Source organism: Xyrauchen texanus, chromosome 25 (genome assembly GCF_025860055.1).
Source record: "Xyrauchen texanus isolate HMW12.3.18 chromosome 25, RBS_HiC_50CHRs, whole genome shotgun sequence".
Lineage (NCBI taxonomy): Eukaryota > Metazoa > Chordata > Actinopteri > Cypriniformes > Catostomidae > Xyrauchen > Xyrauchen texanus.
Window position 1 is genome coordinate 27,005,821 of NC_068300.1, and position 22,767 is coordinate 27,028,587.

General features: G+C 35.8%; 1 protein-coding gene across 3 annotated transcripts in view; it reads left to right on the forward strand.

Annotated features, from left to right (window-relative positions):
- Nucleotides 1-21,132, forward strand: part of LOC127619347 (dnaJ homolog subfamily C member 5-like) — a 40,806-nt gene extending 19,674 nt beyond the window's left edge. For all 3 annotated transcript variants that reach the window (XM_052092240.1, XM_052092239.1, XM_052092238.1), the window contains 4 exons: nt 13,317-13,472; nt 16,642-16,855; nt 16,959-17,130; nt 17,525-21,132. In XM_052092240.1, coding sequence (XP_051948200.1) covers nt 13,363-13,472; nt 16,642-16,855; nt 16,959-17,130; nt 17,525-17,628 — 600 coding nt within the window. In that variant the 5' untranslated portion in view covers nt 13,317-13,362 and the 3' untranslated portion in view covers nt 17,629-21,132. The remainder of the gene's footprint in view (nt 1-13,316; nt 13,473-16,641; nt 16,856-16,958; nt 17,131-17,524) is intronic.
- The last annotated feature ends 1,635 nt before the right edge of the window (nt 21,133-22,767 follow it).

The following is a 22,767-nucleotide window of genomic DNA, read 5'->3' on the forward strand; positions in this document are numbered from 1 at the left end:
GTGTTTGTGTGTGTGACGTGTGTATTCCTGACCTGAAAATTCACATGGATGGCACACATGTAATTTAGGCCATTGTAGGCCTTACTCGATCACAGATTGGCCACTGGTCACTCTAATGTCTGTATCACCTTCACTTCACAGTGCTGTGGTGGGTTTTTAAACCATTTTTACACTGTTTAACTGTTACACTTATTCACCCCCTGTTAATGTGCTAGACCCGTGTTCCACTACCCTATTTCTATAGTTTTATTTAGTTTAAATTTGATACCATTATTTTGATAAAATTTATATAATGCACCTCTCAGCCTCCATTGTCTCAAATTGTCTTTGTTCTGTTCTTGTTGTGACTGAATCTGAATCCATTATTGTCTATTAGAGATGTCAAAAGTAACGGTACTTCAGTACCAAGTCCATACTAAAATAAAAAAATATGTAATGATACCAGTGTTTCTGTAGTACCGAGCACTGACTCTATTCTGTACCAGCACACAGTATGACTGACACACGTCTGCTTTAAAATGCTTACAGGCTTATTTTGAATGGTTGCTCTGTTACTCCTTTTACACTGAAATGGACAATTACTCAAATTAAAATTGTGACATGTCCTAGTCTGATTTTTAAACTGCTGAAGACTGTAGTCTTACTGTGGATGAGCTATGTACTTCAAATAAATACGACAGCTCAAACACTAGAAACTTCACATTGAAAATCATTCACATTGTATGAGATGACAGAGCAGAGCACTAATCCACTGTGAACCATGCAGACTTCTGAGATATTTAAAAATAGAATTAAAATATATTAATAATACAACTGTAAAGTAAAATGTAATATTCTCTTTAGTAGTAATAATAACAATAATTAATCAATTTATAACAAGCAAGACCATTGTTGATAAAGGTTTGGCTACTAAAACGTTAAAACATGTTCTGAAAAATAATAATTATTAAACTCAATTTATTAAAAATAACTAAACTTATGTGTTCAATAGCACATTATAATATTAGCATATTTTGCTGTGGTATTAAATTGTTATCAAGAACCGAAAAATTTCTCTGGTATCAGTATCGACTACCCAAATTTTGGTACCATGACAACACTGGTCTATTGTCTATGGTTTTTGGCACTAAAGTTACTTGACTGGCAACTGTTAATTACTGTATTAGCCTTTGAGTCTTTTAATGTTTCCACTGTCATTGCTCAGGGTTAGTGATGTGTGAACCGTTATGTCATTTGCACTGAATGATGTTACCCAGCATCCTCCTCTACAGGACATAGACAGTGCATCCAGCCAGTAATGGGGCTTTTTTTGTAATTTGTCATATCACACAGGTTGGTTTATTTGACTTTGGTTCAAACAGGTTGATCATACTGAGTGCTATTCGTAAAGGGAACAATGACAAAATTCTGAGAAATTTGTGACAGAGACTGAACTGCTGCTTTGTGAGTGTGTTTACAAAAACAGGCTGACATGATGAGCTGTAATGTATCCTAATGTTAAGCTCAATGAGAGTTCACAAAAAAAAAAGTAGTTTTATCTCAATTTTATTAGGTATAAAATTAAATTATGTATAATTAAAAAAAATTCTTATGTTGGTCCAACTTTATTTTAATAATTAGTTTATGCCAGGTGAGCAAGTGCAAGGACAGTGAAACTATTGCACTGTCAGTTTAGTTGCAACTACTTACATGGTTTTACATATCCTCCGTGATTGGTGCGTGAGCAGCTCATTTTAGTGTTGGCACCCATGTTAACAGATTACACCCTTAACATTGCAAGTGTGAGTCGTGAGGTGACTTGTCCCAGCTGCGAGAGTGAGCGGATAGTTTCAGCGCTGAGCCTATTTTTGCCGCGTGGCTCACACTGAACTCAGCTGCTCTGGGTGTAGCAGGACTTAATAAACTGCAGGATTTTTGCCCGTGTTGTGTGTATATATATACAGAGACAGTTTAGAAGAGAAGAACCACTGGTATTAAAATGATATGGAGAAATTGCAATACCTGCCTTACAGGTAAAAGAGACAATCACCTTTTAGTTAAAGACATCGCCTGTCAATCAACTCAAGAACACGCATGTGCATTTGCTGATCCAGCCTGAAAAAAGCAGTTTTTTTTTTGGTTTGTGTAATCTGAGGTAAAGTAGCAATTTGCGATACTACTGTTGTCAGATTTAACTGCTGATTTTAAATGTTCTTTGATCGGAATCATGACCAACTGTTTGGGAAATTTCAGTCTTTCCACATTCAAGTAGATAGGAGCTGTACAATTATGCCTCTTGTTTACAAAAATATAGCTGCCCATCCTGCCCAAGAGCATTCCAAAGATGACAGCAGAGTAGACTGATTTAAATTGAAAGGGGCTTTGATATATTAACCAATCACACCCAAGTACATTGATAAACAAGTGCAAGTGACTGCCCGCCATTGCCACAGCAACCTAGAAAAGAGATGCAGCCAATGTAAAAGCCCAAACTAAATGCATTGCTCATACTACGCTCACGGAGTATGTGTGAATCTGGCATTATAGAGCTAAGCAGAATTTGAATCAAACATCATTTGAACCTGAAAGTCCATCCTCAACCTAAGCACAAGCGTCATTCTTCACCACAGTAGTAACCCCCAAAACTCCAGCCTAACAGACACTCTTTAAATACCAGTGTAACAGAATATAAAATCTCCTATTCTTATTTAGCTATTTTCTTATTTATAAAGACAAAAGCTACTGTGTGCACCTTTTAAAGGAATAGTTCACCCTAAAATGAAAATTCTCTCATTATTTACTTACCCTGATGCCATCCTGTGTATGAACATCTTCAGCAGAACACAAATGAAGATTTTTAGAAGAAGATGGAGCTCTGTCTGTCATGTTCTTATAATAGAATTACACGGGTGCCAGCACTTTGATGGGCCAAAAGTCATATTTAGGCAGCATAAAAGTAATCCATGTGACTCCAGTCGATCAATGAATGTCTTCCAAATTCTCGTGTGAACTCGCCGACATCATGCTTTGCGTCAACTGCTGGCAGGAAGAGCTTTATAAAAGTTAATAGCATTTTAATTATCAATAAATTTTTTACACAAATGTATCCACTACAGAAGACATTCAGGAGCTCTATCTTCTGAAATCTTAATTTGTGTTCTGCTGAAGAAAGACAGTCATACACAACAGGGATGGTATCGGGGTAGGTGAATAATGAGAGAATTTTCATTTCTGGGTGAACTATTTCTATAAGTAAACTGAACAACCTGCAAAAATCCTTTGAGTATTTTTGAAAGAGATGTGGCATATTCTAGGAATACAGTACTCTTTGGTGTCTCATGGCCTTTTGTAAGCATTAGAGGAACAAACCATTTGTTGTGAGAACTATTAGACATGCTAGCTAAAGCAATTCCTTTGATCATGTATTGAAAAGAAAAACATTTTTAACACGAGATCTCATAATATCATAATTTTCTTTTGCTCCCAGCTTTCTCTTCTGTGTATTAAACAACACCATCTTAAATCTCATATGTTTGTCCATCCCATCTTGTCCTCTGTGTGGTCTCTGGTCTTCCTCTCTTTTGAGACATTTTGTGCCCACCCCCACCTCTGAACACCACCTGTTTGACCCTTATGTTGTTTTGATAGATGGTTCAGACCCTTTTGATTATCCTAAGCTTCATTATTTAGTTTTGAGGTGCTAATCAAACACAAGATATTTCCTTTAGGTTCGTCAAAGCCTTTGAGATTCTTTGTAAGTTTGTCTTTTATCTAATATATTCATATTAAACAAACAAACTAAGTGCATTTGTCAGTATATTGGCCCTGTTGTCCTGTGTGTGTATGGTTGTGGCAACCTTTGTATGATTGTGTGCATTTACTATACATGCGTGTGTCACAGCCTCTGTGTATTTGTCCATGGTCGACAGACTCTTTAAACATGCCTCTCATATGCTGTTCAATCCCTCTACAAACAGACCATTTGAAGCAAGCAGCACATAATACAAGCCACAACGTTCACCTGCTCAGACAGATGGAGAAAAGATGGTATATGAGTATCATGGGAGTAGAGATTAATGATATATAGAATATTCGCAATGTATTTGCGACAAATTTGCTGGCAGTAAAAATGTAAATTGCAAATATCACAGTTTCCCAAAAGACTGTCATTAATTGGACTAGTTTTAGAGCAAAATCCTTCCTTATGAGAGCGTCAAGAGATGTTTTAATATTCTTTTAAACTCTCGCCATAGATTTTATTTGTATATTTAAATGTTTTATTAATATATATATATATATATATATATATATATATATATATATATATATATATATATATATATATAGATAAATATTGCTGTTTATTACTGTGTACTGAAAGAATGGTGCATGACATGACAATGATTAAATATATAACTCTTTGTGTTTATTTAGTAAAGAACCGTGTGGAAAACATAATCAGGGAATGTTTAACTATATTTGTATTGTGATTTAGTAATGAAATTAAACATTTTGATTCTACCTCGCTGTGCGCTCTTTGTTTTTGTTTTTTTAATAATGGGTCCACTGATTTAAGAAAAAATTACCCATTTTAGAGCAACATAAATGTCAAGATATAAATTGAATATCACAATCAATGATATTGAATAGTCTGTGGAGACTTTGGCGGCGTTCTTTAGTGCACAGGTGGAGATGGCCACTAAAGATTTAGCTGGTCCATATGGTTGGTGGGGTGTGTTTCTGTTGGCTGAGAGAGGAAGATAAAGTGTTTTGGTAAGGCTGCATTGCAGTGCAGAGCAGAGCTGTGCGCCTGATGAAACCACACTAGTAATTAGGTTTAATGAAACGCTAAAGTAGGAAGTCCATCTGCTTGCAGCCCAGACACACACTTATTACTGACACTTTAAAGCACTGACATATTGAAAATGGGAATCAGAGACAAATTGCAGGAATAGACTACTATATTTTAACATTTTCTGAAGAAAATGTGACTGGTGTTCCCAGAGACAATGTATGGCTTGGTCTCTTATTGTAAATCTGTTTTTTGTTTTTTTTGTTGTTCGTTAGGTGAAAATCATATGTTAGAACTAATTGCTCAGATCTTCTTTGAGCTTTGGGGCTTTTAAGTAGGGATGTGCATAAGTAATTGAATATTCGTTCTGCAATAATTATTAGAATAGTATAAATACTATTCAAATTTTCCAAAGTTTTGCTTTGCTGGCCATATATAGTGAGATGCATGTCAAATCCTGAACACACAAACTAAATCTAGCAGTTATAACAGAATGCACTGGGTGGCGCTGCTGAGTGTGGACACAAATTGATCACATTTGTTGAGCGGTGTACATTTGATTTTACTGTGGTATATGTGCAGCTTGTCAGAAAGCAGCATCCCGTAGCAACGTAATCCATGTGATGCATCTGTAAACAACAAACATGGCATCCGAGAAAGACTATGCTAGCTGAAGTAAGGGACATTCCATCATTTAAACTGGTGTGTATAAATGAGTATAATTTACTGAGAACATGGATATGCTTGTTATTCTCAACAAAACATGACATGAAATACAAGATAAACATAACTATTATTTGCCGAGTGTTTATACTCATCCTGTACGTTAACTGCGTCAGTCTTCTTCATTAGCGGTTTCTTTTTCTTTGCGTGAGCTTAAATACTTTCATTCTATTCTTTTTTGTTTTCATACACTACTTGTTTAAATATATATATAATAAAAAAGGACATGATATAAGCTTGTTTTGAATATAATTAGAAGCTTGTTTTTTATTTTTATTTTACAATGTCGCTTTTTCATTAATTACCTTCATTTAAATATTTTTTTTTTATGAGCTTAAATATTCGAATACCAAATTATTAATGAATACCCATCTCTACTTTTAAGGTATAATTCATATTCATAGCACAACAGACCGATCTCATTGATTAATTTGGCAATAGTAGGTTGAAAGTTCTTCAGCTGAAATCAGTCTGTTTAATGAATTTCAAATCACTCTCTTTCCCCCAATAACGTAATGGCAAGCACTGCGAGGTAATGCAGCTGCACAGAAACGGTGCGGTGAAGAGGACATTCCATTTTTCTTGCTTCGATTCCTCCATCCTCGTTTCCTTTCGTGATGTCCTTTCCTCATTTCCTAAGAGGTTAGAGCTAGGAAACGAGGATGCACAATTAAAGAAATGAGAAGAACCCTGTGTGACCCGGCTACACGAACGGTACCGTCAGATTTTAAGCTTGAATCTGAAATAGCTCAATCTCTTTATAATTTCCTTTCCAAGCAAGTATTGTGGCAATAGGCTGTATTTTATGTAAGCATCACAGGCAACATTCGTAACAGTAAACATACACCGTAATAACAAGGCACGGTGGCCTCTTAGCACACAAGAGCAGAAAGGAAAAAACTATCTGGAATCATTTATAGCAATGTAACCATCACATGAAGACCTCTTTGCAGATGCAGACAGAACTCCTTCAGAACATCAAATCGTTGTGACACCTGTGCTAAAAACAAGCTAGACGAATGAAACGGAATGTAGGTGTCTCGACATGCGTTTTCAAAATTTGAAGTTCTTTTTAGCTTGATTTCAAAATGTGACAGTCCTGTGTAAGATGCTGAAGAAACTGTGAGACGTGATGCAATGTGTCATGTGAGAGAGCAGTGTGTCAAAGAGCAGACGTGTGCAGAAACAAGTTTGGTGTGAACAGCCCCTAACTTGCGTGAGAGTGTGTATGCTAAACAAGTTAGCCTGTTCATTTATTTTTTATAAATTACATGACCTCAACATTCGGTAGGAACAGGTCCACTTCCCATGTTATCTATGTTGAGCCTAAACAGTGCAGGATGTTATGCAATGTTAAATGCATGGGGTTATGGATTTTTAAAAACACACATAGTTTAACATCTAATGAAAACAAGGCTGTGAGGAATATAGCACAGTCCGGTCAGTGTTTTAATGTTGTGTCCTTGGGGTGTCAATTTTTATTTCAACGAAACATTGAAAACAAATCTATTCACTAATTTCCAGGTGACAAACAGAAAAGCACGAGTTATGAAAATTTGCTGTGATTTGTGTTCACGGCCTTGTTTTTTGTATGTGTCAAATTAAATGACGTCTGCTGAAACTAAATTCTATAGACCGTATTCAAGTAAATACTCAAAACATTGTCAAAGGCTTTTCTGAGATAATGGCTTTGATACACTCCCTCTGAGGCTTTTTACACAAGGCTAGTTGTGACATCATTCAGTTGCCGAAAAAAATCTCACTCTTAGTGTGTCACATTTAGAAGAAAGTGTGTGATAATGTCCACATTGAAACACACAGGGTTTGAGAAGGGACAGAAATAACCCTTAACTATTCAGACGCTCCACTAATACTAATCTGATAATACTCGCTTGACAAGCTGCACGATTAGCCTTGAATGGAGGCAAAACTGTCCTCCTTTTATGATGCAGAATATGAATTTCTTTCAACTTACAGCTTTTTTTACTATTTCAAGGGGACATTTTAAGGTCTACAAAAAGATGCCATCAGAGAATCAGTTGGTGGCTAAAAACACTTATGACTGTTAAATTACTCATCTGTTTGCGGCCATTTTATGTGGTGTCTTAACCTGAATTACTCTAGGTTAATGGGTTAAATGACTTTGCTGCATATAGGAGGTCATAACTTCTGAGCCTCCCCTGAGTACATTCAACTACACCTACCTACTCAGCAACATACAATCAAATAGCAAGTAGTCTTACCGTTTTGTTGGCATATTGTGGTTGAAATTGCTGCTTGTTATTGCCAAGAACTAGACTCTGGGCCAAAACAAGATGGAGCTTACTGACTGACATTTTAAATAAAAACAATTAGAGGTTTAGACGTTAAAAGGTAAAGTTTAGAGGTAGGTAAATCTGAAATCGATGCTAAAATAATAATAGACTGGTTTGCAACAAAGTGGTAGCTCATACAAGTGATGGTACAGCAGTTTTTGGGAACAGTGGCACAGACAACAAAGAAATTGGTTGAAATTGTGTGTAGACTTTGTTAGTCCATATATTTGTCCAACTGTAATAAGTACTGATTATATCATGAGCATTACTCAGCAAATAAAACAGAATAGACACTATGTAGTCAAATAATATGCATCGGATAGACTGGGGTTGGTCTGTTTGCGTGCCATTTCAGGCTGAGAAATTGTTAAATACATATCGCACATCAAATGTCTTTGCAGCACGCACACAACAAAGAGGCAAGTTGTTGTCTGATTAACGTGTATGGACGAAGCCGAGGTACAATCGCAATATGTCTGTCAGTTCGATTTCAATGATAAACAGGTCTATATGGAACTTGTGGCAGAAATCAGAAATTGTTCAGCCTAAATAAGGTGCATTTTAATTACCTCAGAAGCATACCAAATCCTAACTATCACCAAAACACAAAATGAGAGGGTTTTTTTGCAAGCGCTTTTCTATGCCAACTTTAACAAAATTGCTTCTGGTTCTGATATTATCCACATTAGGGCTGGGATAAACGATTATTTTTTAAACGATTAATCTAGTGATTATTTTTTCAATGCATCGATTAATCTAACGATTCATTTTTCCAGTCCGATTCGATTTCGATTATCTCCCCATTAATTGACTAATAGCAATTTATACATGTTGATTTACATATCTGCATGAAAAAACATGAATTCCTTAACATTGCAATATATGTTTATTGCTCTTAAAATTCCAAAATAAAAGACTATACAAGTGCAAAGTAATGCATTCTTAGTTCTTCAATAACACCTTGAAGCCTTGAAAACACATAGGCCTAGCTTACTGAAAAAAAAGTGCATCTTGTTATTCTTCTTTCAGATTAAAATAACAACAACTTGATGTCTAGCATTTAATAAAACAATAAAAAGGTCACCCAAAATATTTTAGAGCAATTGAAAGAATACAGTAACCAATGTAAACTTGAGGGCTTTAAGCTAATACAGAAGTGCTTTTCCAACAAAAAATAAATACAAATTAACAGCGACAGTGGGAGCCAGCAGCCTGTCATGGCGTCCTTCCTGAACCAACAGAATTGAACATTTATGTTGAAAACACATAGTCCTAGCTTACTGAAAAAAGTGCATCTTTTAATTCTTCAATCACATAAAAATAACAACAACATATAGTAATACACTCTGCCACTCACCTTTTTCATAAACTCAAAATTCAAAAATAAAATTCAAGTCAAATTGTATAAGAGCAAAATAATGCATTCTGATGTCTAGCATTCAATAAAAAAATAAAAAGGTCACCCAGCCACCCTTTCTTAGAGCTATTGAAAGAATACAGTAACTATTGTAAACTTGGGGGCTTTAAAGGGGTCATATAATGGTACATGCACTTTTTCAAGTTGATTGTACTGAAATGTGTGTTGGCTGTGCCTGTACACAACCATCCTATTATGATAAAAATCCATCCAGTGTTTTTGTTTTAATCTCCTTATATATTTTCCCCTGCCTTAAATCGAGCCGTTCGACCGTGTGACGTCACACGGTCGAACGCCCCTCCCAGGATTGTTGATTGACAGCAGTATTTCAACACAGACCCGCCCTCGCTCGTGAGAGAGCTGTCAATCATAGTCCGTCATCATTGTTGATAAACTGGAGCAGAATGGTGCCTAAGCGATTGTGATGTCCTGCTCTTCGGTGTAATAATGAACACAGCAGTCATTTTGATGTTCCTAAATCTGAACCGCTGAAGACGCAGTGGCTGAGTTTTGTTTACGATGGGAATATTCCCCACGAGCAACGTCAATGCGTTCATGTTTTGCGTGAATCATTTTTCACCAGACTGCTTTATAAACGAGGGTCAGTATAAAGCTGGTTTTGCTAAGAAGCTGCTGCTGAAAAAAGATTCGGTACCAACTATTTATATTCCCTCTGCACCTCCAGAAGAAGTAAGTGTAACGTTTTATTAACCTTTATATTAATCTTTGCAAATCGCTTGCACGCTTCACAATGAATGTGGCTAATGTTTACGGAGGGGCGGGGTGACCAAAGCTCATTATCATTTAAAGTCATATGCACTGAAACGGCGTGCTGAAATCAGAGCTGTTTTTGAGCAGGTAAAATTAGTGTTTTCTTAAAATACTAATGAGAATTTTTTATAAAAGTATATTACAAAGTTTTCATTTAGACCCTAAAGATTCATATTAACTTGTACAAAAATGGCATTATATGACCCCTTTAAGCTAATACAGAAAGTTATTTTCCAACAAAAAATAAATAATAAAAATAAACTTTCAGAATTCAACATTTATGTTGAACATAGGCCTAGGTTACTGAAAAAAAGCATCTTCATTCACAAGCAAATAACAGCTTACACTCTGACACTTTCCTTTCACCTTAAGAATACTGTGTGTGTGTGTGCGTGCGTGCGTGCGCCGGGTGGCGCCTCTTCAGGTGCTGGTCCATTGCCGTGGTGCTAGAATGGAAGGCCATCTCCATTTTGCAAAGATGACATATCACGGAATTGTTTCCTTTTAAATTAAAGAATTCCCATACTTTAGAGGAACGAGTGTGTGCCGCCTTGCACTTCTGAGTCTGAGGAGCCACTCGTGTTACTACTACTTTCCGGTGCCGCCATCTTTGTTTTGGGTCAGACGATTCGACGCGCATGTTTTGCGTCGACGTATTTTTTGCATCGACATCATCGATGACGTCGACGCGTTGTCCCAGCCCTAATCCACATGCATTGATATCCTCAATCCTTCAGGCACAATGTTAATCCTTACATAAGCCAGGAAAAATATTAATGTCTTTAAAATCATTATTTCATCTGTTATTGGTTGCTGGACTTTAAATGTTTATTGGTTGGAAAGAACAATCAAGAAGATGGCCACATCAGAAAATATGAGAGATAAAAAACGGTTGAACAGGCTTTTGGTGTAATTATTGCTTGTTATTTTTAACAAATTATTATTATTTGTTTTCAGTTTATGGATTCATAGCATATCATATTTATAAATGAAAAAGTCTTTTAGCTCTGTCTTCGCTGATACCTGCTGCAATACAATGACTGAGAGTGTGTACTGCTGACTTTAGAAACAAGACCCAGACAAGTTTTGTATTACTTTAAATTAGGGCTGTCGATTTAACGCATTAATTCAGTGCGATTTTAATTGTACAAAAAATAACGCGTTTAAAAAAATGTTTACGCAATTAATTGCGCACCCACGGACCATAATAAGGAAGAGTCCTGAGAAATGCAAGCTTGTAGTACCACCAGTTTACTCCAGAGGGCAGTAAGTAAAATTTCAGCTGTATGAGCAACGCGCAGTTTATACAGTGAAGAAAACAACCCACAACACAAACATGCATTACATTCTTGCATTCAAAACACTTGAAGGGGCGCAAATCCGAACTAAGGGATCTCAAGATGTGTTTAGAGACTGAGTATTAAACTATATTTAACTTGAAACAGTGACCTAAACATTTTATGTTTATGACGCAACGCACCCGAGACGTATAACGCAGGTGTAAATTGACGGGTCCTTAAACAAGCCCTCATAATAAATCTCCAACTGATTGACAAATTCACTTGTGAAATGGATGGCTGTGAACTGTATGCCAATGATTTACTTATGATCAATAACATGGTAGTAAACAATACATTGTATTTTAAAGCCGCTTTTTGTATTGTCTTATCAATGATGAACTCTTGTGCTACAGGAATGTAATGCATTTTAATTATCTGAATATATATATGTATATGTGTGTATGTTTTAATATTTAAAGATAACTATGTATAGTCATTATATATTGAATTATTGTTATATGAGGGGCTTTCTCAGCAAATATTTGTATATGCGATTAATCGCGATTTAATTATTCGGGACACCGTGTAATTAATTCAATTAAAAATTGTAATTGATTGACAGCCCTACTTTAAATGTAACATTGTCTACTTGAAAATAAATTTGATAAATGAGAAACAGTAAAACACTTAATGATTTTGAAATATTCAATATATAAGAGCATGCACAAGATATAATAGCAAGCTTGCATGCTGATAGCTAACTGTCCTGAGTCCGACTGCTTTATGTAAACAAAGTACTGAATCCTAGTGTTGTACGTACCTTTATGATTCAATTTATTGTCATTCTTCATTTACACTGGTGTGAGAGATGAGAGAAAGATCCAGGTAAACATTAGCCTGCCATTAGACTGTACCGTAGCCTTTAGCTGGTCATCACTCGTATGTATTACTCCAATAACAACGGAATATATATATATCCTTACAGTTACTAGATTTATCTTAAACGACATGATTAGAATACACCCAGCTGAAAGTGTTTTTTTTTGGGGGGGGGGTCCAAATATTCATCTGTGCTACATATCCCTTCTTTTCTTACTAAATGCTCTGATGTCCAGTTCTTTGTTTTTCTTCGCCCATTGGCCAGATTATAGCACTAGTCAACTGGTTACCATTTAATAATCAAAACAACCAGATTATAAACTCGATAGTGTATAGTACCAACCTTGAAATGGTATGCTGAACTTTAAATGGTATTTAGTAACACTCTTTCTCACACTGCACCATCAGGAAAATTTTAATAAAGCATTATATTGTTACATATTGTTTTGTTTTTCCTAAGAATTAAATGCATTTTGACAGGAAAATAAGTACGTATAGTGTCAAATTTCAGCACTTTCAAAATCACAGATTAATTACTAAGTTATGAAAAATTATGTGATTAATCGCCAATAAAAAAATGTAATCGACTAACAGCAATAATTATTACATAACTCTCATAGTAATGTTCTTTGGTCATGATCATTTTCATAATTATGAACAGTTTTTACATTTAAAATGGCCTGACATTCCTTACACTTTTCTGCAAATGAAAATGTTAAAGAAAACTTCTTTTGTTGACCAAAGGATTGTAGGCCATATAAGCTAAAAGGTATGCATGAAGGCAAATCCCCTAGAAATGCAGTAGTGCCATTCGGGTACCTCTTACACACTGTTTTCATCATACTATGACTTGAGATGCACAAATAGGACGTTTATTCTGTTGCTCTGACTGATGCAATTGTGGTGGTACTCAGTGTCTGCTGATCTTAAAGTTATTGGGGTTTTATTCTCAAAAATGATGGTTTATGTGATGAGACTCATTGATATATTAGACTTGCAATGAAATAATGTTGATACAGGCGGCTAAATAAAATCATTTTATTTCATATTTCAAAGATTTATTGCAACATGCCCCACTGGGATGGCAGAGAAATGTTGTGATGCTGGAGTTCATAAAGCATACATAACAAGCCTATATCTTTCTCTTCTTGCCATTTCAGAAAGTGAAGGTGGTTGTGTGGTGTGAGGAGTGTGTACGTGTGAGTAATGGCGGAACAGCAGAGACAGCGTTCACTCTCCACATCAGGAGAATCACTATACCAGGTTCTGGGAGTCGATAAAAACACAACACCAGAAGACATCAAAAAATCCTACAGGTGAGAGTCTTTTGAAGTGCTCTTGATGGATATAGAAAAATTTACAGTTTTTTTACAGTGGTGATGGATCATTTTCAGAATGTTTTTGTTTGTAAATGTTGTTTTTTTTATTATTATTAATATTACCAAAGTAGGATTGTTTAAGTAGCTATACATTTTCAGGTGCTTGGAGAAGGGTATAGCTGCAGGCAGTGCTCCAAAAAGGGGCGTGAGCTCAAAATCACCATATTGAAGATATGTGGAGCCCTTAACCATGAGTGGAATTGACGGCCCCTTTTGGAATTGGCACAACACACATTTGGAGTAAACCCGGCCTTTTGGAGATTCCGCCCCCGTTTGGAGGTCTCCGGTCTGCAGCTCTACCTACAGCTGTGGCCAAATGTATCGACAGTGACATACATTTTGTGTTTTGCAAAGTTTGCTGCTTCATTATTTGTAGATCATGTTTCTATGGTATACTGGAAAACATTGATAAGCATTTCATAGGTTTTAAAGGTTTTTATTGGCAAAAACATTCAATATATACAAAGAGTCAATATTTACTGTGTTGACCCTTGTTCTTCATAACCTCTGCAATTCACTTCTTGGCCAAATCCTGACTGATGGCGAGCCATTCTTGACTTATTAGTGCTCAGTTGTTCACAATTTGTGGGCCTTTTCTTGTCCACTTGCCTTTTGAGGATTGACCACAGGTTCTCTATGGGATTAAGATCCTTGCCTGGCCACGGATCCAAAATATCAATGTAATGGTCACGAGCCACTTCATTATCACTCTTGCCTTGTGACATGGTGCTCCATCATGCTGGAAAATGCATGGATCATCACCAAATTGCTCCTGGATTGTTGGGAGAAGTTGCTCTTGCAGAACATTTTGACACCATTCTTTATTCATGGTAGTGTTTTTGGGCAGAATTGTGAGAGCGCCCACTCCCTTGAATGAAAAGCAACCCCACACATAGATGGTCTCAGGATGCTTCACTGTTGGCACGACACAGGTAGCGTTCACATTTTCTTCTCCGGACTATCGATTTTCCAGATGTCCCAAACAGTCGGAGAAAATAACTTCGCACCAGTCTTCTGCTGTCCAATCCTTGTACTTCCTGCAGAATTTCAGTCTGTCCTTGATGTTTTTCTTGGAGAGAAGTGGCTTCTTTGCTGCCCTTATTGACACCAGGCCATTGTCCAAAAGTCTTCACCTCACTGTGCGTGCAGATGCACTCCAATATTGCGCAGTCTCTGCACTGGTGGTGACACGATTCCGTAGCTGACATTCCTGGCACTTGCTGGACACTCTGGGACATCCTGAAGCCTTTTTCACTGCAGTTGAACCTCTCTCCTTGAAGTTGTTGGTGATCCGGTAAATGGTTCTTTCAGGTGCAATATTCTTTGCAGCAATATCCTTGCATATGAGGCCATTTTGATGCAAAGCAATGATGGCTGCATGTCTTTCTTTAGAGGTAACCATTGCTAACAAGAACACAATGATTGGAAGAACTTCTTCCCTCCTTTTATAGCAATCAGTCTGCTCTTATAATCCAATCAGAATGATAGAGTGATTTCACCTGACTAGTACTCGTTCACACTTTCCCAGGTGCTGCTGACATATCAGCATAATCATAATAAGTGAAATTATGTTAGCTGCTCATCTTGTGTCAGGGCCCAAAAACTGTGAAATTTGGGTTTTTGTTGATGAAGTTTTTTTGGCCAGTGAAGCTTTTTGCAATTATTTAAAATACATCTGATCACTCTGCACAATAATCTAGAAACAATGTGAATCAACACTACAACAACTGAAGCAGCAAACTTTGCAAAACAAAATATATTTCACTGCTAATACTTTTGGCCACAGCTGGACTTGGCTGCTTGGCAAATGCGTAGTTCCATTTTAGTCTACAAGAGGGTGACAGAGAGCTTTTGCCGCATTTGTAATGGCATACCACCATACTATTCCTACTGTGTATAGCATGTATACTACATGTATGTACATTATGCAAACTTTCTATTTGCATGGAATACCCTGGAGTACATTTGACAAAATATACAACAGAGCACACTGCACAGAATACTGAATCCCACAGTTTTATCCACATGACTTGTACCAGATAGCACATGTACATTTCTGAGATGTCTGTTTAAAAGCATTTCTTCTAAAAAAGAGCAGATTTGCATACATTCTAAATTATGAACATCTCAAAGACATCTTCTGAATGTGTTTTTGACATCTGAGAGGAAAAATACATCTTCCAAATGTAAACACACACACATCAGTTAGATGTCCAAGTAATTGACTTATATTTTCAGGCATCCTTCCATTTCCAGTGTAACGATTGAACCGAAAGGAATTACAACTGCAACTTTTTTTATATATATTTTTTAATAAAAATTATTATATTTTTTTTCTTCTTAACTCCAAATTTTGGAATGCCAAATTCCCATTACTTAGTAGGTCATCGTGGTGGCACGGTTACTCACCTAAAAGTCTCAGTTGCCTCCACTTCTGAGACATTCAATCCTCGCATCTTATCACATTGCTCGATGTGTGTGACACTGCGGAGACTCTCAGCATGTGGAGGCTCATGCTACACTCCACGATCCACACACAACTTACCACATGCCCCATTGAGAGAGAAAACCACTAATTGCAACCACAAGGAGGTTATCCCATGTGACTCTACCCTCCCTTCCAACCGGGCCAATTTTGGTTGCTTAAGAGACCTGGCTGGGAGTCACTTAGCATACCCTGGATTCGAACTCGCAACTCCAAGGGTGGTAGTTGGTGTCAATACTCACTGAGTTACCCAGGCCCCCTCAACTGCAACTTTTTAACATCTCTTTTGACAGAATATTTCATCTGACTGCCAAAAGTTTAGTGACCTTTCACACAAATTTGTATTTTAAAAACATTACACTTGACACCACTCACATCCAACATGATGATGTCATGTCACAACAGTGTAGCTTTCTACTCTTTGAAATGTTTTTTTGGAAGATCATTTTTAAACAATAGTAGGAAGTATACAGGAAATGGTAAACTAGTTTTCCATTCCAAGCATATTCCATGTTATACATTTAACACACCAAAATAATAATAGCACAGACACCAGAAAAATTAATGGTTGAAATAAACTTTAATAAGCTTTATTCTCATTTCTCTATTTTTGGTCTGCAGAAAACTAGCTCTGAAGTTCCACCCAGACAAGAATCCCGACAACCCAGAAGCGGCTGACAAGTTTAAAGAAATCAACAATGCTCATGCCATTCTGTCAGACCCCACCAAACGCAATATCTATGATAAATATGGTTCTCTCGGCCTCTATGTGGCAGAACAGTTTGGAGAGGAGAATGTCAATACATACTTTGTATTGTCCAGTTGGTGGGCCAAGGTCAGTCATGCATGTAAACACACATACATGGATATAGATACTAAGTTTGTGTACATGCGGATGTTTATGCTAATTTGCTCTTCTTTTTTTTTTTTCTCGACAGGCATTGTTTATATTCTGTGGTGTGGCGACAGGTTGTTACTTCTGCTGTTGTCTGTGCTGCTGTTGTAACTGCTGCTGTGGGAAGTGTAAACCTCATCCTCCTCATACAGAGGAACCGGAATTCTATGTGTCTCCTGAAGACTTGGAAGCTCAGATGCAGTCTGATGAGAGAGGTGAGACACCATGAAATAAATAAAAATTCACCCAATCTGCTTTTAGAAATGCTCTTGCTCTTGGTATTATGCGCTATCCATCAATGTAGTTGTAAAAATAACAAATGTTGTTTTCATAATCTTTCATGAAAATGTACTTTCTTCTCAAACAGCATCAGAATTAACTTTTCTGCTGTTGTTAGAAAGGCCATGTTGGATGCATAAAATTATATTATGAACCAATATCATTACCTAACATGTTTCACCCAATCGCAAAGTCTGTTCAGGATTTTATGTAGCTTTCTAGCAGTTAAAATGTAATGCTTCACTTTTACGATTAACTGGAATGATTTGAGTTTGGGCTGTTACCTGGTTATGTTTGTGTTGCAAACCAATTGATGTCTGTTTTCCACAGATGGCAGCAACCCCATCGTAATGCAGCCCTCATCTGCTTCAGAGACCACTCAGCTGACCGCAGACTCTCACCACACCAGCTACCGGACGGACGCCAGCTATTAAAACTCCTCTGCATAACCTACCTCTCCCTCTTTCTCTTTCTCACACATGGGACCACCATTCCAGATGAGGGCGCTGTGGTGAAACAGTGTTAAGAGAGAATTAGAGAAAAGAGGATGATGGGTTACATCAGTTGAGCAGATCTTCTGCTGTATATTTGAAAAACCTAAGACACGCTCCACTGTACAGGGGAAGAAGCAAGTAAATTTTTTATTTGCTCTTTACCTCTTTCATCCCCTAAACTACTGCTGTATTCAACACACACACACACACACACACACACACACACACACACACACACACACAAAGACTTGCAGTGTCAGTACAGTCTTCCTATAAATGTTGTGCATCTTTAGCATCACGTTAACATGAGCTCTGCTTGAATTACAATTGTCTACATGATCAATGAAGGGGATTTTGATTCTTTTGAATTGTTAAAGGGATAGTTAAAAAATAAACATACATTTTCTCATCTACTCACCCTCATGCTGTCCCAGATGTGTACGAATTTTTTTCTTCTGCAGAACACAAACTAATATTTTTTGAAAAATATCTGTAGGTCCATACAATGAACAATTAATAGTCTAAATAAAAGTTCAAAAAGCACATAAAGGCAGCAAAAGTCATCCAGATGACTCCATTGGTTTAATCTATGTCTTCTGAAGCGATGCAATCCCTTTGGGTGAGAAACAATCAATATTTAAATCCTTTTTTTACTATAAATCTCTACTTTCACTTTCAGAGTGTGAAAGTGGAGATTTATAGTAAAAAAAGGACATGTGTCCTTTCACCCACACATATTTTATGACTTCAGAAGACATGGATTAAACCACTGGTGTCATATGGAATCATTTTATATTGCCTTAATGTGCTTTTTGGAGCTTCAAAATTCTAGCCACCATTCACTTGCATTGATGGTTTTCATTTTTGGGTGAATAAGTTATTAAATGTAATCAAAACGCTAATCGCATCCCCTAGTTCAAACACTTTCATTTCCAAACAGTTTAAAGTGATCTAATCAATTACTTTTTCTTAAAATCAAGAGCAGGAAATCAGACACTATTTTTCATATGCTTCAAGGCATTCTGTTTTCAAAATGGTTAAAGATAATCTGAAAATGGCATAACACTAGAAACAACTCTATTATAGTAAGGGATAGCACACCTGCCATCTGTTGTTTACCTTTCCATGGTTTTGATTGGATCTCTCAAGCACAAACCTCCCAAACTCATCATAAACATCATGGTTGTCCTAACTTGTTTTCATTCTGCTGTTTTAACATTCTTCTTTAAGTCTGAAGTGTGTTTGTGTTTCACAGAGATGTTCTCCACAGACCTGCACCTGTTGAGTTTGTTTCCACAATAATAATAATATACCATATATTTTAGGTACTTCATTAATGACATCATAGCCCTAAGAATATCAGGTTTAGCTTATTGTTACTACATCAATAGAATTAGATTCCAATATTTTCATACATAATATTTTTATAAATAGTAAGTCAATGTAGTATAACCTGAAGATACTATGTTCTCTTATTGATGTTGTGTATGTTTATGTGTGATGTCTCGTATATGAGAGCATGTACAGTTAAGCATAATCATGAAATGTTTAGATGTACTTAATTTCAGCCACATGGCTTACTGGTGGCGTGTGTGTGCAGGGAATGTGGTGTTGTAATAAATGGAACAGAGGGTTTGGCAAAAATGTGGCAGATTATTTATCAAACTCTTGAAACTGCTTTTGTATTGTCCCTATACTTTCAAGGCTTTGCCAAGTTAAAAAGATTTTTGTGTCTGATGCCCATCGTCGGACAGTGTGGTTCAATATGAGCATGTGAGGATTGGAGTTAGAGGGATACATTTGCTCTTGTGGAATGTGTAGTCATGTTAACATGTTCTGCCATTTAAGCCAAAAAAACAGGACCCTATCCAGCTTGCACATTGAGTTAAGTCATCTACCAATAATGGGTTGTCAATGGTTGCTTCTTAAATTGTCATGTTTGGTCCCTTAAATTCTGAAAATTCAATAATATTTGGATCCTATAACTTCAGAGTGACCTATAGGTTTTTTTTTAATTAAGTGATTTTGTTTAAATAAAGGCTTTTTTTATTTTTATGAATACATTTTTGAAATGTGACTTTAAACCTGTAAGACATGGTTTTACACTTGGACATATCCTTCCTCAGTTTACTGTTGTATGTCTGTTTGGCTTTAATTATACCCATAATTTGATCTGATTCCCTAGTGCCATGGTCTAATTAAATCAGGTGAACATGATATTTTATCCTCAGTAGTTGACACACTTTAACAGTATTATTTCTGTTGTTGATGCCAGAGAATACTGTATAAGCCTGACTCTATTATCTGTATCCCTCTGTTTCTGATCGCCCCTCTAATCATATTTTTCATGCTCATTGCTATTGTCATCTCATATACACACTAACAACATCCTTTTTGTCATTGTCCCCTTCTCATGTGGATACTTGCATCCTAGCATTTTATTTTTGATAGTAGTGGACATGAGCATACAGATGGCTTCAAAATAGGAAACTTTCATGTCTGTTGTTGAAACAAATTATAATTTTATACTTGGCCTCATAATATTCGTAGAGCTTAAACTTGTCTGTGTGGATGAGTGTTTGCTTTTTGGGTGTGTAATAAAGGAAAAGCAAGCTTTGGTTTTTATCAGTGTATCAGCATCTATGTTCTGTTCAAGTTTGTCATTTCTTTACATTGCATTAGATATGTATATACTGTATGTTTCACTGTCAGTGCATGTGATTATTTTTATGCATCTTCGCATACATACGTGTACATGCACTTGAAGGGGAATGTGCAGAGAACTATTTTGTGTAACCAACCCCAAATTGTGTTTGTTTTATTTGTTTAGGTTCACATTGTGTATATGTGGAATATTACTTATAGGTGTCTAGATGTATCTTAGATTTTAATTTAATTTATGTTTTAACCATTAATCAGATTATTAGCGATCATTTTTTTTTAAACTTCACTGAATGGGAGAAATCTCTTAACGACACAAATGCTCACAATGTATATTGCTTTTTATCTTCAGGATATTATTATTTTAGACAAACTTCACTGCAACACAGCTGTCTTTGGGTTAAATGATTCCAGTTCTCCTTCAACCTACTAACTTTTGTGTCATTCACTTGTTTGTTGTCATTCATGATCATCAATGATGACTCATTAGTCAGACTTCCTTTTGCTTACAAGAATATCAGAAGTAAATGAGCATTGCATGAAGAGAATCATGCCAGATCTGCAAATGTTCTCTTATAAATTAAGGAAATAGTGTAAACATGGTGATGAGAAACTATTTTATTTGTTATTTTCCTATGTTTTTAATAAATGACATAGTTCTAAACACGTGTAAGTGAATATGACTGTTGTACAGAATGGCTGAATTCTTTGGCCCATTCTGGATAAATCAGTTGAAGTTGTTGTAGCATGAATATACTGTGTCAGACAATAAATGTTAAGGAAGCCAAGTAAGCATCTGTGGTGTTTTTGTGTACAAATGTGCGTTTACAAATGAAATTATTATCTGAAATTTATGTTACGTTATGAAAAATTTTCTTTGATCTTTTACACAGATTCATTATAGGGTGAATATGGGTAAATGTCCAAAATTGGCCCAATGTACTTCATTGGGTCAAATGTGATTTAATTTTCACCCTACAAATGTCTGTGATCATTTACTCACCTTCATGTTGTTCCAGACTTGTATGACTTCTGTGATCACAAGGACATTTTGAAGAATGTTGCTCATTCAGTGAAAGTGTATGGTGGCTGAGGTTGTCAATAACTAACATTCTCTATCATTTCCTGTGTTTCACAGTCATATGGCTTTGGAATGGTGAGAATGGTGACAGAATTTTCATTGCTAGGTGAACTGTTCCTTAAAGTGAAATTATAGGTAATATTTTAGAATATCAATGGATCAAAAAAAAAAAACAAAAAAAACAATTTATATAATAGTAAAAAAGGCGTATCTTAGAAATAGAATAATGAAATCTAAAGATTTGTTCTTGGAAATATAATATACATATTTTTTTTTATTTTTAAAATGTAATTTGAAAGAACATGTTTCAACTATAAAATTAAATTATTTGTTTTGATTGTTCATTTAGAAAAATAAACATATGTTGGCCATTAATTAATAAAAGATGTTTTAACTGTAAATCGATATAACATTGTTAGACCATTAATTAAAACAACAACATGTTTTTACTGTAATGATTGTGCCTCGCCAACAAACTCATTTCAGTTTTTTCAGGACCTTTTAAGCTCAAGCTGGACTCTACATCACAGTGGTAACCCCAAAACTCCAACATCACAGAAACTTCTAAATCTCAACATAACAGAACATTACATATTTACAAATCTGCCCCTTTATTCATCTTGCACAAAAACACATAAAATTGCTCTTAATTTTATCATTAACTCTCCCCATCAAGTCTCATGCAAAGCATGCTGGGGGAAAATGCACAGTAAAAAAAAAACGTAAATTTAGAGTTCACTACCGTTTATATTTTTAAATGTTAAAACTTCAAATATGAGCGTTCTGGAACTACAAATCTGTTTTTCACTTAATCTGCTTTTTATTTATTTATATTTAGTCTATAATATAACACGAACACAAAACACCATCCCGGTAACATATGTGACACTAAAATTACAAACTAAACTGCATAAAATATAGCATAGAACACCCCATTGTACATAACTGATATAAAAAATAAGAAGACACATATCTAGTTCAATAAAATACATTGAAATGTGATGGCTCACGCAGGGAATTCTGGGAATGCACAATTATTGTATTTCACCATGATTTTAACAAAAGTTTACTATAAAAGTACATGTAATATCTGGTTATACATAATATATATTTTTACCATTAATTATTTGGTACTTTTATATAAAAACAAAAATACAATATTTTACTGTAAAATTACATGTATTGTCTTATTAAACATATTATTGTTTGTATTGCATACGTTAAGGTTATTACCTGTTAACCAGTTTTTTTACAGTAGTATTTTTGCATTCATTTTCTGTTAAATTACAGACAGTTTTTTACAGTTATAGAAATCCCAACATAAATGGATTAAGTAA